General features: G+C 39.9%; 2 protein-coding genes across 3 annotated transcripts in view; one reads left to right on the forward strand and one right to left on the reverse strand.

Moving 5' to 3' along the window:
• The first annotated feature begins 769 nt into the window (after nucleotides 1-769).
• Nucleotides 770-2493, forward strand: c4h19orf25 (chromosome 4 C19orf25 homolog). The gene is made up of 3 exons (XM_004068136.4): nucleotides 770-928; nucleotides 1593-1757; nucleotides 1869-2493. The coding sequence occupies exons 2-3, from the start codon at nucleotides 1616-1618 to the stop codon at nucleotides 2048-2050; spliced, it is 324 nt and encodes a 107-aa protein (XP_004068184.1). The 5' UTR covers nucleotides 770-928; nucleotides 1593-1615; the 3' UTR covers nucleotides 2051-2493.
• A 192-nt stretch (nucleotides 2494-2685) lies between these two features.
• apc2 (APC2, WNT signaling pathway regulator) overlaps nucleotides 2686-13603 on the reverse strand; it is a 43499-nt gene continuing 32581 nt past the window's right edge. For both annotated transcript variants that reach the window (XM_023954406.1, XM_011474282.3), the window contains exon 14: nucleotides 2686-13318. In XM_023954406.1, coding sequence (XP_023810174.1) covers nucleotides 7786-13318 — 5533 coding nt within the window. In that variant the 3' untranslated portion in view covers nucleotides 2686-7785. The remainder of the gene's footprint in view (nucleotides 13319-13603) is intronic.

A 13603-nucleotide genomic window follows, 5' to 3' on the forward strand; every position in this document is an offset into this window, starting at 1 on the left:
ACCAAAGGAAGCTGGGATAGGCTCCAGCCCCCTCAATGACTCACCACAGGATAAAGCTGGACAAGGAGATAGATGAATATTTCATTTGTCTACCTTATCTGGCCTATTTAATTTCTTTTCAAATCCAGGATTCAGAGCAAATAAATGTTTACTTTTTATTCACCAATATTTTCACGCAAGTGCAACTTAAAAAAAAGTCTTTGTACTTGCTCACTTTTTTTGAAATGAAGAGGAATTAAATGAATAATAAAGAGGAATTAAATGAATAAAAAATTAAATGACCCTTAGAATTGCTTTATCTGCTGTTTTTTATTTGGCCTCAGGACTTTTTCTTTTATGGGGGTAATCTTTAGCACCACCCGCAGATCGTTTTGTAGTTTGCCAGTTTGCTACATTAGCTTGCTAAATTTGAAGTTTCGCAAAAAGGTTTCAATCTAAAACTACATTTCAAATTATTTATGAAATATACTAAATATACTAAATATAAACTACAAACTATGTGAACTTTATTGTGACATTAATACTTTTCCTTACTGACTTCATCTTTCTGTTTATTATTTCAATTAAATTTACCAACATGAATCATATTATTTATTTATTTATTTATTTATTTATTTATTTATTTATTTATTTATTTATTTATTTATTTATTTATTTATTTATTTATTTATTTATTTATTTATATAACAAAAAAGCTCAGTTCTTGGTGCAGGTGCCACTCCAAACCTGAAGGGGGAGACAATGCACCTCAAGGATGGTTGGCACCGGATGTCAGTTTGCGAGAGCCTGCGCATGCGCTGGGGGTGCTCACTGTTGACGTGACGCGTTCATGTTCGGCTCTTGTTGATATTTGTGCACATATCACGCCAGTTTTGAGACCCAAGATGCAGTTGAGGGACCGAAATTGACAACAGTTGCATCCGTCTCGGTAAGGCTTTAAAATCTTTACTTTTGAAACTAATCCCGAGTTTGTTTTAGACCATTTTTCTGATACAACTAAAACCTCTTACAAAATGCATAACGTATAACTTTACGCCATTCTTTTCTTATTAAAAATGTAAATGTTTTGAAAATATCGACTGAGAAACTTTTTCATCGTTGTGGTTCTTAAACGTGTCTTTCAGATTAATTACTCGTCGCTGTTTATATTTGTCAGCAGATTAGCCTAATGCTGGTTTCCCTGTATCTGAAATTAAATCCTTAAAAATATTTTCGAAGTTTTAATATGCAAAAACTTGCAGAACTTTCTCAGTTCTTTCTGCAATTTTAAACACTGTTTCGGCTGTGAACGATTTCTGGCTGCTATTTAGCCTCATCACATCACTAAAAACCTATCTGGTGGCTCCACACTGATGAATAAATGAATGGACGAACTTTATTAATCCCAACAATGGGAAACTCAGTTCCAGTACCTCTGCAGCTCTTTAAGAAGAATAAGCACAAATAAAGAAATGCTACATGTTTAAATTAATTATCTACAGACTTATTGATACTAAGCAGATCATAAAAGAAATTTCTGATTAATGCAGAGGTTCTGTATAAATGTACATTTTGAGGGTATTTCTTGCAGAACATCTTGGTTTGTATTTCAGAAGTTGGAGTCAGTTTTGTTGTAATGAACCTCGGATCGAAAGGCAAAAAACGGGTGGTGCTGCCCACCCGCCCCGAACCCCCCAGTGTGGATCAGATCCTGGAGGACATCAGCAGAGCAGCTCCAAATGACCCAGTCTTCAGCATCTTGGAGAAAACTGGAGAAGGCGAGTCTTTGTCCCCCAAAATAAAGTTGACCACTTTATTTTGCCTGCGAATGATGGGACTTTGATTTTAATGTTTGAGTGAATGTTTGTTGTGTGCTTTTCGGCCTCTAGATCCGACCCTGCCTGCAGACAGCGAGGTGGAGTTCAGGTTCCAGCAGTGCCGGCAGTATCTGAAGCTCAATGAGAGCCTGAAACATGCTCAGGGTCAGCTCCAGACGCAGAGGGGGGAGCTGCAGGCGGCAGGGGAGCGGCTGGACAGCAAGGTGGCTGAGGTCAAAGGCCAAGTTCTATAATCCCGAACTGAATACTGAACTGTTACTGCGGTGCCAACAAGCTGAAAATGAGTGGTTTGGAATGGGAAAGTCATTATCAGTTCAAGAAATGAATCAATCTTGAAGAGTAACTGGAAAAAGGGAAATGTTCCTTAGGCTGAATCGCGACTTTCTGCATCCCTTCTCCAGTCGCAGAGGAATTCAGCTGTGTCAGTGTGTACTTGTTTGGGCTGCTATATTCATAAAGCTGATATGAGCTTTTTTTTTTTGTTTTTTTAATATATTAACCCAGGTTCTCAACAATTGTTTTCAAGTGAATGTACAGAAGGTTTAGGGTTTTCATTTCTGTTTTATTTAATCTACTTGTAGTAATTTTTCTGAACACAAGAAAACAGAATCTACTTTTTGATTTTTAATGCTATCGTGTTAAAACAGAGACAAGAAATAAAAATGGAACTAATTAATTTGTAGATATTTTATTCATTTATTTTGAAAAAATTTGTTTTTATAAAACATTTTGTAGAACAATCTGTGTTTTCATGGAAACACCTTTACAGAAGCCTTCTAGAACCTTATAGTTGTTTGGGTTGGAGAAGAAATGGTGTAAAAAAAAAAGTAACCTGGGTGTTTGATAAAATAAAAGCCCAACACAATGGTTTTAAGAAAACACCACTTTTATTAGATGATGGCATTTATAATGACACAACCTGTCTTTTTCAAATGAGTGACCAATGTGGCCTGGTACACTTACAGGTGGGAATTTGACTCGGCTACAAACTTTGATCCCGTCCTGTCTTGAACGAGGCAGTTAACAGCGGCGGTGAAGAGCTGCAGACGTTTGTTAATCTATTTGTCATGACAAGTTCAAGCTGCTAAAGTGTTGCTTTTACTCACGTTTGTCCATTTACAGTCATTTTACTGCATCTGCTGAGGAAGAAACAGCTCAGACGGATGTTTTAGACATTATGTAAAATATCTAATGTTTAAAGTGATCACAAGAGATTTTATGTATTCAATAAAATGCCAATTACCTTCTGGTCTCCTTCATAGTGTAGATATTTGTAACACACTTGTCTTGAAGCAAACAACTGTCTGAGAAATCAGCCTCTTTAAATAGGAAATGCTTCAATGTTTGTTTATTTAAAGACAGAATTTAGCAGCACATCACTGTCAGATTCTAAGAACAGTTGGACTAGAAACGGATGCATTCAGGAGCGACTTGTTTTTTATCCACAAGTTGCTTCAAGAAAACTATTCAGCCCCTGAATAGATAATGTCCCGATAGTATACAGTTGAGAATATTAGTCGTCTTGTTGATCTTCCCAACCTAGCCCTACTTTCAAAGTCACACAGTAAAGCAGATATTAACATGTTGTACAGTGTTTCATTTGTGAAGTTGGAACCACGCCACACCAGGGCTGGGCGATATGGCCAAGAAATAAAATCTGTTTCCCCCCGATTTTAATCAATTTTTTTCTCCATCCCTTCATTCTCTTTAACAAAAAGGACATAAGATATTAAACAAAAAAACTGTTTTATTCGTTTGGAAGCCGGCCTGAATATAAAGGCGGTGTCACACAGCCACTACCTACATTTTGCACATATTGCAGGGATAAAAATTGGTCATACATGAATATAAGTCAGAAAAGTTTTGGTCTATACGTGAAATTTTCACAGATGTATTACGAATGAACCACGGAAGAAGTACAAATAAACCACGCAAAGAACACATAAATCAACGTAAAAGCCGCACAATACAGTGTTGTGTAGGAACTGTGTGGGATTATTGTGCTGTGTGTGTGTGCATTCATAAATTGAATAGTGATTTGTGCGTTAATTACATAATTTTAACGTTTTATGTGCGCCGTATACCTGATATAAACATTTACATCAATGCCACATGTGTAAAAAGTTTGTTACACACACACATGGACATTCGTTGAACGGTCTTGGAAAGCCACAAATGTACGAATGCAGTCATGCAAAAATCGTGCACTATTGCGTTAAGATTTACAGGATGATTGCGTCTAAACTATGTAAAGTACGCATGAGCTGCTTAATTCTCAGCCAATTGAACAGTTCAAAATTTAATTCACATAAACACTCATTGGCTGGAAACCCTAACGAAAACCTGTGCACATCGACTAACAGATGTGGGAAATGTTCAAAAGGTATGTAGTGGCTGTGTGACACGGATCTAAGGTGCAACTAAATACAAGCTGTAAAAATGTTTGTAAAACAGGTGAACGCTACACCTAATTTAAACCCGTGTGTGCTGGCAGGTTTGTAGGTTAAAGTTAACTAGAAAGCTTCTGTTTTTAGCCGTTTGCCTTCACTGCTGCTAGCAACATATAGCAATAGTCTATTAGCTTTTTATCTGATTTATAGAACAGACAAAATGGAAGATTCATGTTTTGGAAGAAGTTTTTACCTGCTGAGTTTTTTGTATATATCAGCCTGACAATTGGATTGCTACTAAGTAGCATTGTGGAATCATCTTTACTGCCATAATGATAATAAACAAGTGTAGTGGAATAAAAACATTTACATTTTTTAACCTCTTAAGACTTGCCGTTCCTATGCATTGACATTCCATTTTGGGTTAAATATAATCCCAGTTGTTAATTCTGCTTAACTGATGACATGTTTAGAAGGTTAGGTCAAATAGAGTCTTTAGACGTGCTGCTAAAGCAAAAAGAATAAAGTCTTGATTGCATTTCACCAGACTGATGACTGGTTACAGATGCAAATTCTGGGGGGAATAAAAGATTAATTTCTTGAAATCTCATGACTAAGATTCAAACTCCTGTCGAAATTTTTCCCAGACAGGTTGAGCAAGAGATTCTTCATTTAGTCTCAAATCCGCCACGATTTAGTCTTATACCTTGCACTTTCTGATTCATGCAAACTTTATAGGGAAGGGTTTAATCCAAGTTTGAGGAAACTTTAAAAACTCATTTTTGTTGTTCAAAACTTTTAAACATTCCTGCAAGACAGAATACCAAGAATGGAATTTGCTTCTAAAAAGTTGTTAAGGAAGTACTTTAGGAAGTACTTTTAGAAAGTTGTCAAACAGTGCAGACCATATGTATGCAAGTAAGCCAGTCAGGTTAGGGTATGTGCTACTGTGTATCGAGGGGGAAATGGAATTTCTAAACATGTTAACAGGTATACATTTGTAGAAATAATCAGTGAAAGGAAATAGATTTGTTACCAAACTATTGACTGTATAGGAGAACTGGATCCAGTGAGTGTGATGTCATCCATAGAAGATGACTCGTTTCCGCCTCCAACAAAATGAAGTCAATTTGGTCGCTGTTTTTGGCGTTATACGGACGTTACCGTCTTGGAATTGGACAATGTCACCAAGCATTGATTGGTCTGAATTGTGCTGAGTCGACATTTCTATGGCAACCAGTGAGCAGGTTGGAAGTCCACACCCCTACCACTTGAAATCTAGCTTGGAATAATCTGTCAATCAGATGTTTCGAACGTTCGACTTGACACCAAATATTTTTATTGAGGCACCTGATTGGCCAGTTTATAATTTTAATAATTTTTCACTACAGAAAAAATATCGTTAAAAAATTAGGATAGAAGTCTGGGATTTGGCTTCTTGGAGTTCCTATTTGCAACGGGAAGTTGGAGGGGGTTACTCGGTTTAGTTCTCTTATACCCTCAATGTGCCAAACTAAAGCATCAGAATCACCAGGGGTTTGTTTTCAGGGGACATTCCAAAATATAGCACAAAAAGTCCAACTTTCAATAACAAATGAAATGCACAGCTTTAAGATATTTCCTGTCGTTATGCATATCTGTCCACCCGAAACCCATTAATTGCTAAGAACATTTTGACAAACTCAACAGTAAACGGTACCTGAATCTAGCAGCAAACACAAACAATATGGTCAAAGCATAAACAGAGGCATTTGTTGCATTGTTCATCTATAACAGTTTGTTTACAGGTCTTTGCAGCACAAGAATAAAGGTCTTAAGAAGATATATTTCCACTGAACAATATCCGTGACCCCCGCAGGGTTTATGGGAGTTTAGTTGTGTGTACCGTCAGTGAGTATATTAGCATGCTTTCAGGGGGTAACACACCAGGAAGCTTCTGTTTACCTGCATGATATTTACAGTACTGATTGAGACACACAAAATGCTGAAGGTTAAGGGATCCGAAGCTTTATAGTTCAAAAATGTCAAAAAAAAAGGTGTTGATTTACTGTCTTGTTTTAGATTCACATTGCTTGCCGTAATACTTTCTCTCATGGTAGTTTGGGCTATGTGAATAAAATTTTACATTATTTATTTTATGTAAACATAACATGTTATTTGGATTTTACTAGCAATATAAACTAAAAGCTTTTTTTTAATAAAAGGTTTTTTGCACTAATATGGTTATATAATGAAATTCCACTACCCTAAAATACTGTGCTAGGGTATTTATTTACTAAAATTGCCAAATTTAGTGTTTTTATAGGATATTTCTTTTCAAGTTGGCTTTAACAAAACACTTTTTACTAGTGTCATAAGTCAAAGCAGTGCAGACACTGGGTTTGGATAATCAAGGGGAGATTTTAATGAGAAGCTAGCAGCTGCTTAGTCTAGGAGCCACCATTGTAGAGCACTTTAAGTAAACTGAAACACATTATGACACCACATTCATTTTGCATCCAAAAACCTTTTTTGTGAGTAAGAGCTTGCAGCATGTGTCATGCTAGGTCTCCCGTGGACAATGCTAACACCAGAAAATCCCCAGGCTCCAAAAACTTGACTTCCATTGCAAGATAGCATTGCATGTTAATGGAAAAGCAATTACTGGTAGTCAATTTCTACATGAGAAATCCCTTTTTATCTTTCAAACCGATAGGCCGACCACTATTGTGTAATATGATTTGGTGCAAACCCACTTTACAAAAAAAACTTTTTGGGTGGATTGGTGTCCTAACAGATGTGTGAAGAAATAATTCGTTTTTTGTTTTTCATAACTGCCCTGGTATTATCAACAAATACATACCAATGCCCAAACCTTACCAACGCTTTTGACACATAATTGGATGTAGGACTAAAATTAGCAATCCACCCAATTAGTTTAGACTTAACTTTTGGTAACAAGACAGTAAAACATCAACACCTTTTGTAGGAACACATGTATCCTCAAATTCTCACAATGTTTGTAAAACCGTATCAAACTGCTGAAGTTAGGACTCAACATTTGGATGTGTTTAATATAAAAAACAGGCTTATTGGAATTGTAAATTTGTATACTAAAATAAAGTTTGTTGCCACAGTTTCCACTGTTTTTTGGGGGGATCCAATCAAGTTCTTCAAAAGTTTGCATAAAACAGTTTTTCTGTAAAGAAGGGTGATGAGAACTCGTGCTAAAAGAAAGAAACCTACCTGCTACTTTGTGTTTTTTTTACCACTTTTTCTACCAGGCGATGGTTATTCAACTAATACAAAACAAGTATAAAAAGATGCACTTTTTGGGTGAAATGTCTTTTTGTGTCTTTTCTACAGTGCATCTCAAACAGTTTTTGGGATGCTGTTCTTGTCTGATTCAAATAAAATGCATATATCCAACTTGGTATGAATTGGAGATGGAAGCTCTCTTCCATTGTTCAGAGAGGGCAATTTGAATACAATAAATTAATAGGGAAAGGGGCAATACCCGAGGTAAAAGACTAAGTGGTCATTGTGTCCATCTGAGTTCAGGAGTCATTCGTGTGTCAACTTGTAATCCCATAATTGACCTACATTTCTTTTTTAACCTCAGGCTTCTCACATATTGTAGCTGCTTGACTTTGTGGATCTTGGAGGCAGCCAAAAATAGGGCTGGGGATGTAGTTAAATGGTGTAACTCGAGCGGCCTTGCTTGGGGATCCTTGGCGGAAAGTGACAACTCCACCATTATGGCTTTCTGCCATTCCTGTGGTATTGTGACTCCTATGCGAGCCATCAGACTCTGTGTCCTGAAGAGTACTCCCAGAAGTGGTGTTAATCTTTCTGAGGAGAGCCATTTTTGTTACTTCTTCTGCCATCCCTGGCACTGTTTCTGCCGTCGGAGATGTGCTCGAGTGGGTCTTATTGGAAAGATCTTCCGTCTGAACAATTGCGTCACTCGTCTTGCGAGATGCAAGTAGAATCGTTGGCAATTTTCCTGGGAGTCCTTTAGGTTTTGGCTTTTCCCCATCAGGAGAAGGCACCAGAGGTAATGCATTTGCTGGCAAAGAACTTTTCAAGACCTGGGGTACATCTTCATCTCTAATTCTTTTCCAAGTGGCTCGATCCTTAAGTCGGGACATGGATCTCTGCCCTTTCTTCTTTGTGTCATCTTCGCTCTTTGCTCTTCCACTGGAATCCGATGAAGATGAGCGCAAAGAAGAACGGCTGGTCACTCGACTGAGTATGTTTATACTTGGAGATGAGGCATGGCGTTTAAATGTATCTTTGTCTTGTTGCTTTTTCCCTCCAGATGTTCTGGCAGGCCCATTTCTCTCTGCCATCCTACAGGGACTTTCAGAGCTAGTTCTCCTGGCTGCCCGCTTTGTTAGATCCCTTTCACTAGATGTTGCTCTTGACAGCGTAGAAGTCTGCTTCTGAAGGCCTTGAGTAGGCTTCTGATCTTGCCATGTTTGTGGAGGATCTTTTACTTGCACTCTTTTTGGGGCTTGCACTGTGGCCTTGAGTTCCTGGCAGCGTGACGAGCAAAGGAAGACGGCTGGAGCTCCAGGAACTGCTCTACGAGGCGACCCATTCTGTGATCCTGGCATGTTGCGAGGACAGCTGTCCCGCCTTAGCGCAGTTTTTGATTCCTTTATGAAAGTCAGTTGTCTCAAGAATCCACTGCGGTCAGACTCACTACCATTTGAATGGACAGAGGTCATCCTAACTAGGTCAAATTTATTTACCGGTGCCATCCTTTTACCATTGACCTGACTAATTTGCCTATTTACTGTATGGTTAGTCACCAATGGTGACAGTGGTCTGGGTTGTTTGGTTGAAGTGTGCATGAAAGGAATTCGAACAGGTGACTTCTGTGTTTTTGGTGGTGGAGATTTCTCATTTTTGTTAACTACAGGAGAGCGCCCCTTTCTTTCAGGGGGACTACTTACTGATGAACCACTAGGTGATGTTGTACTCTTTTTCTCAATGGCTTTATTAGTCTGAGTTGGTGATGTTATTTTCTTCTGCGACTGCTTAGATGGCGTGGAACTCTGTGATGACCCAGACCCAGAGGATGAGCTTTTTGGTATCCTTGGAGGTGGAGTGTAGCTCCTCTTTGGAAGAGACAGCTCAGTGTCTTGGGGATGGCCTAGTCTGTGAAGGCTCTTAGATCTATGCTGAGCAAGATTTGGGTTCTTTGGAGCATCTGTCTTTGTAGACACTTTTCGTGGAGGAGGTCTTTGTGATGGCGCTGTCTCTTTTTTTGGTGTATAGATCACCGTCCTGCCTCTAAGAACCACTGGTAGGTTTGGAACTGGCTTGCGCGGTGCAAAATCCAGAGGTTTATTTGCGTTTTTATCCTTAGCAAACTTTCGTTCTTTTGGTGTGAAGCTAGACGTTGACATGAACGATAAAACAGACTCAGTCTCTTCTGAGGATTGCTCTTGAGACTTTGATGCCTGTAACCCAGTCACGACACAGTTAGCACCTTCCTGAATGGCTCTCCATTCAACACTGTTGAGGTCAGAATCATTATCCCATGCCATTTCGTCACTGTCCATATCTTCATCCAAGTCCCATCCATCAAAGGCCCTCTGTTTTTGAGTATTTTCTCCCTTCTTCTTCCTGGAAACCACCTTCCTTCTCTGCTTTGGCATGGCAGAGGTTATACATTTCTGAAGAAGGTCATCTTCGGAGTCCATGCTGACAGAGCTTGGGGAGCTTTGTTCCTCACATTGATGGAGAATGGTCATAGGCTTTGATTGTTGTGTTGTGTTCAGTGTTTTGTTGTGTCTGTTCTTGTACATTATTTGCTGTGCTTTCGATTTTTGATTATCAAATTCAGCATCACTGAGTGAGCTTAGAGAGGAGCTGAGTGAGTAACATGCTGGCAATTCATCCCTCATCAGATTTTGTTTTATCCTCTGAAACCCTCTGGGATTTCCTAAGGGATTATCTGTCCTGCCTATATTTGTCATGCTCCGAGAGAGTGTATTTCTACTTGCTTCCCTACTTTGTTTTCTGCTGGTTCGTTTTACGACCTCTTCATCATCAAAGAAACTGTTGCTATCCTCTGAAGAATTTGTCATCTGTCGAAATATCGTTTTCCCTTTTTGTGATGTTGCATTTGGGCTACTTGCTCCATTTTGCTTTATGTTTGGTAGGTCACATTTTCTGATAGGAACTTGACCTTGTCGTCTCTTTTGCTGAATAGGAGACTGCTCGCGATGTTTTTGGCTTGCCACTCTGTCGGCCACTTCTTTGCTTTGCATTAGTATTTTTTGAGTGGAAATCACATGTTTGCTTCTCCGACTCATTTGTTTCTCAGGTGAGTGGTTCACCCTGTTGGGTTTGTGAAAGTGCGAGAAGATCCTCAAGTCTTCAATTCTTTTTGCCTCATTGTCCGTCAGATCCTGCTTGCTCAGACCCTTGGCTGTGCAGTCTTTAGCCCCTCGTTCTCTCATGGGATACTGAAGTGTTTCATCACTTAGTGAAGTTGTGCTGGAAAAGTATACTGCTGTACCCTCTGCAGAATCAGTATAGGACGAATCATCACATTTTTGGTCCTTTTGTGGTATGACAATTCTTCTCCCAGGATACATCTGAGTTTTACCATTCGGAAGCATCATATAAACAGGGAGATGTATCGGCTTTCGGATCTGGGAATTGAGTATATGCGGAGGAACAGTGGTCATCAGCGAAGGCCTTATTTTTCTAAACTTAGAGGGCATTGCTGAATTGATGCACTCTTTTAAGATTTCTATATCGTCATCCGAGTTTCCTTCACTGTTTCGCTCTCCATTGTCAAATCCTTGCTCATCCTCATCAGGATGTGCAAGATTTGTATCATTTTGTTGCAGCAAAGGTGTTAATTTCAGCTCAACATCTTTTTGTATGTAGTGTTCGTGAAGGGGCAGAGCACTTAAGCTGGAAGCGCAAGAAAAATTCTCGATAGGCTTTTCTACTGTGAAGTAGATCATAGTGTCAAGATCAGGTGGAAGGTTGAATCTCTCTTTGGAGTCTGTTATCTCCATGAACTTTCGCAGACTGCTTTCCCATTGCCCTGCTATGCCTGTGCCCTGTGCCTCAGTTCCATTTGACTCAACACAGCAAGGAGTTTTGCTCCGACTAGGAGGCATTGTTTGTCCTGGACTATCAGGAAGATCACTAGGGCTTATTGTTCCGTCAATCATTTCACTGCACGGATCGCTTTGGATTGAACTGGCAATAGAGGGAGACTCAAAGCTACCCAATGAACTAACGGAGCTACAGCGACTTAATACAAGAGGGGTTTCATGGATGTAGTTCTCAGAGGAGCTAGATGGAGATCTGTCTTCAAGCACTGCTGGAGAGGCCCCCCTTAGGAACACCTTTTCTTTTTTAGCTGCGCAGTAGATCTCAATGGGATCTGTGTCTTTGCTGGGCAAGGTTTTGGAATCAGTCATCAGCAGCTGGCTGTCACTTAGATCCTCTAATGTTTCATCTTCCTGCTCTCTCTTCACCACTTCTCCATCCTCCACTTCGATTATCTCTAACGAAGAGTCACTCTCCAGTTCATTTTCACTTTGCTCATCCAATGCTCCTTCACCAGAAGACAGAGACGACAGTGAGCTACAGCGAGAGAAACAGATTGGAGTATTCTCCACAGAGTATTTCTGAACTGTCTCCATTGTGCCAATGGTTGGACTTTTCGCAGAAGTCAAAGGGGAAAACTTTGTAATACTACCCCCCGTCATTGCAGTGGGTACCCATGCTTGCCTCCTCATGGCTTGAGCAGCCTGCACATTGATAGCAGTTTTTGCAACACCAAATTTGGTCACACTTTGAATGAGTGGGACCTGTTGGTAAGAAGGAGACAGCTTGATCGATGTCATGCTAACATCAGAGGACATTTTAGTGGATGCACTGACAGGTGTTTGTACCGATGGTTCTTGGTTCTTTTCAGTTTCGGTGTTGCTGAGCTCTACATTTCTCAAATCCTTATTGTCTACATAATCTCTTTCTGGAATGTCCTGTTTGGTTTCATTCTGGACAGATGGACCCACATTAAGGTATTCTTGATGACCCACCTTGAGGTCAAGTTGAGTGGGTCTTTGTTTTATCAACTCAGCTCTTGGTGCAGCAAGCATTTGGTCTTTACTGCCACAGTAGCCATCACTAGTGCTGCCACTGTTCAGGCTGTCTGTTGACACACTTGTGTGTGCTGTTTTGAGGCGTAAGAGAGCATGAGCTCTACTGAGACGTTCTCTGTGAACCAAACTACTTATGTCAGAAAGATGGCAAGGCGAACATGAGTTTGCACGAGCTTCATTCAATTCATCCATCGCATAAGGCCAGTCTGCAAGATGGTCCTCAGAACTGAGGCTCAAACTGTCTTCAGAGGATGTGTGCATAGTTATGTCCTCCACCAACCGATCAATTTTGGCAACTGTGGTGGTAATTTTCTTTGCTAGTTTCTCTGCTGCTGCAGAGACTACATCATCGGAAGATACAAGTCTTGTCTCAGTCATCTGAGGGACATCAATGTCTCGCTCAGGTTCAATGTCTCTCTTACGAGACTGGTTTTGCAAGACATTAGAATTAGAAAGAAACATAGACAGCATGGAAAAACTACCGGTATCCAGACTGCTAGAGATATTTGGGGCTTCGTCATCATCAAAGCAACCGGAATCAGACGCATAATCCTTTGCAAGACTCTCAATGTGCCGCAGTGGCTTGTTAAGGGTAAGGTGCTTGGGACTCTGTTTCTCAAGGGTGTTAAATGTCTCTGCCAGGTGTTTGGCATCCAACTCCGCTTCTAAAGCCTTTTGCTTTCTCATGTAGAGCGAGGGCATACAGGAGCCAGGAGACACAACTGCGGTGTCCTTGTACTTCAGTGGCCGATTGGTGAGAAGGTTTCGTAGAGCTGCAGCGCTGCCCATGGCTATCATCTTGTGCTTTGAGTGAATAAGGTTTCGCAGCATGCCAACTGCCCCCAAATCCCACAGCAGCTCTTGGTCTTTTGGACTTCTGGCAGAAAGGTTCCAGAGAGTACCACAGGCATTGCTTACTATGGTCAGACTGTGAGAGCGCAGATGCTGCAACAGTGTCTGGAGACAGTTGTGGTCTCTTAGGACTTGCCTGTAACAAAAGAAAGACAATTTAATTAATGTAATTATTAGTTTGAACCTTTGGTTGAAATAGTGTTGCTTGTATTAGTTATTTTTTCTTAAAATTGAATTTTCTTAAACATCCAATTATTTTCTTCAATTACTTTTCTTTTCAAATTGTCTGATATGTGTTACAAATTGAAATGCACTTAATTTCCAGTGTGACATATTAAGCTGTGTTAAGCTGTACAGGTCAATGAAAGTCAATAAAAGGTCAGCTTCGTGGCCTTGTGGAAGTGTGCTTGTCCTGATTCTG

Source organism: Oryzias latipes, chromosome 4 (assembly GCF_002234675.1).
Source record: "Oryzias latipes chromosome 4, ASM223467v1".
Classification (NCBI taxonomy): domain Eukaryota; kingdom Metazoa; phylum Chordata; class Actinopteri; order Beloniformes; family Adrianichthyidae; genus Oryzias; species Oryzias latipes.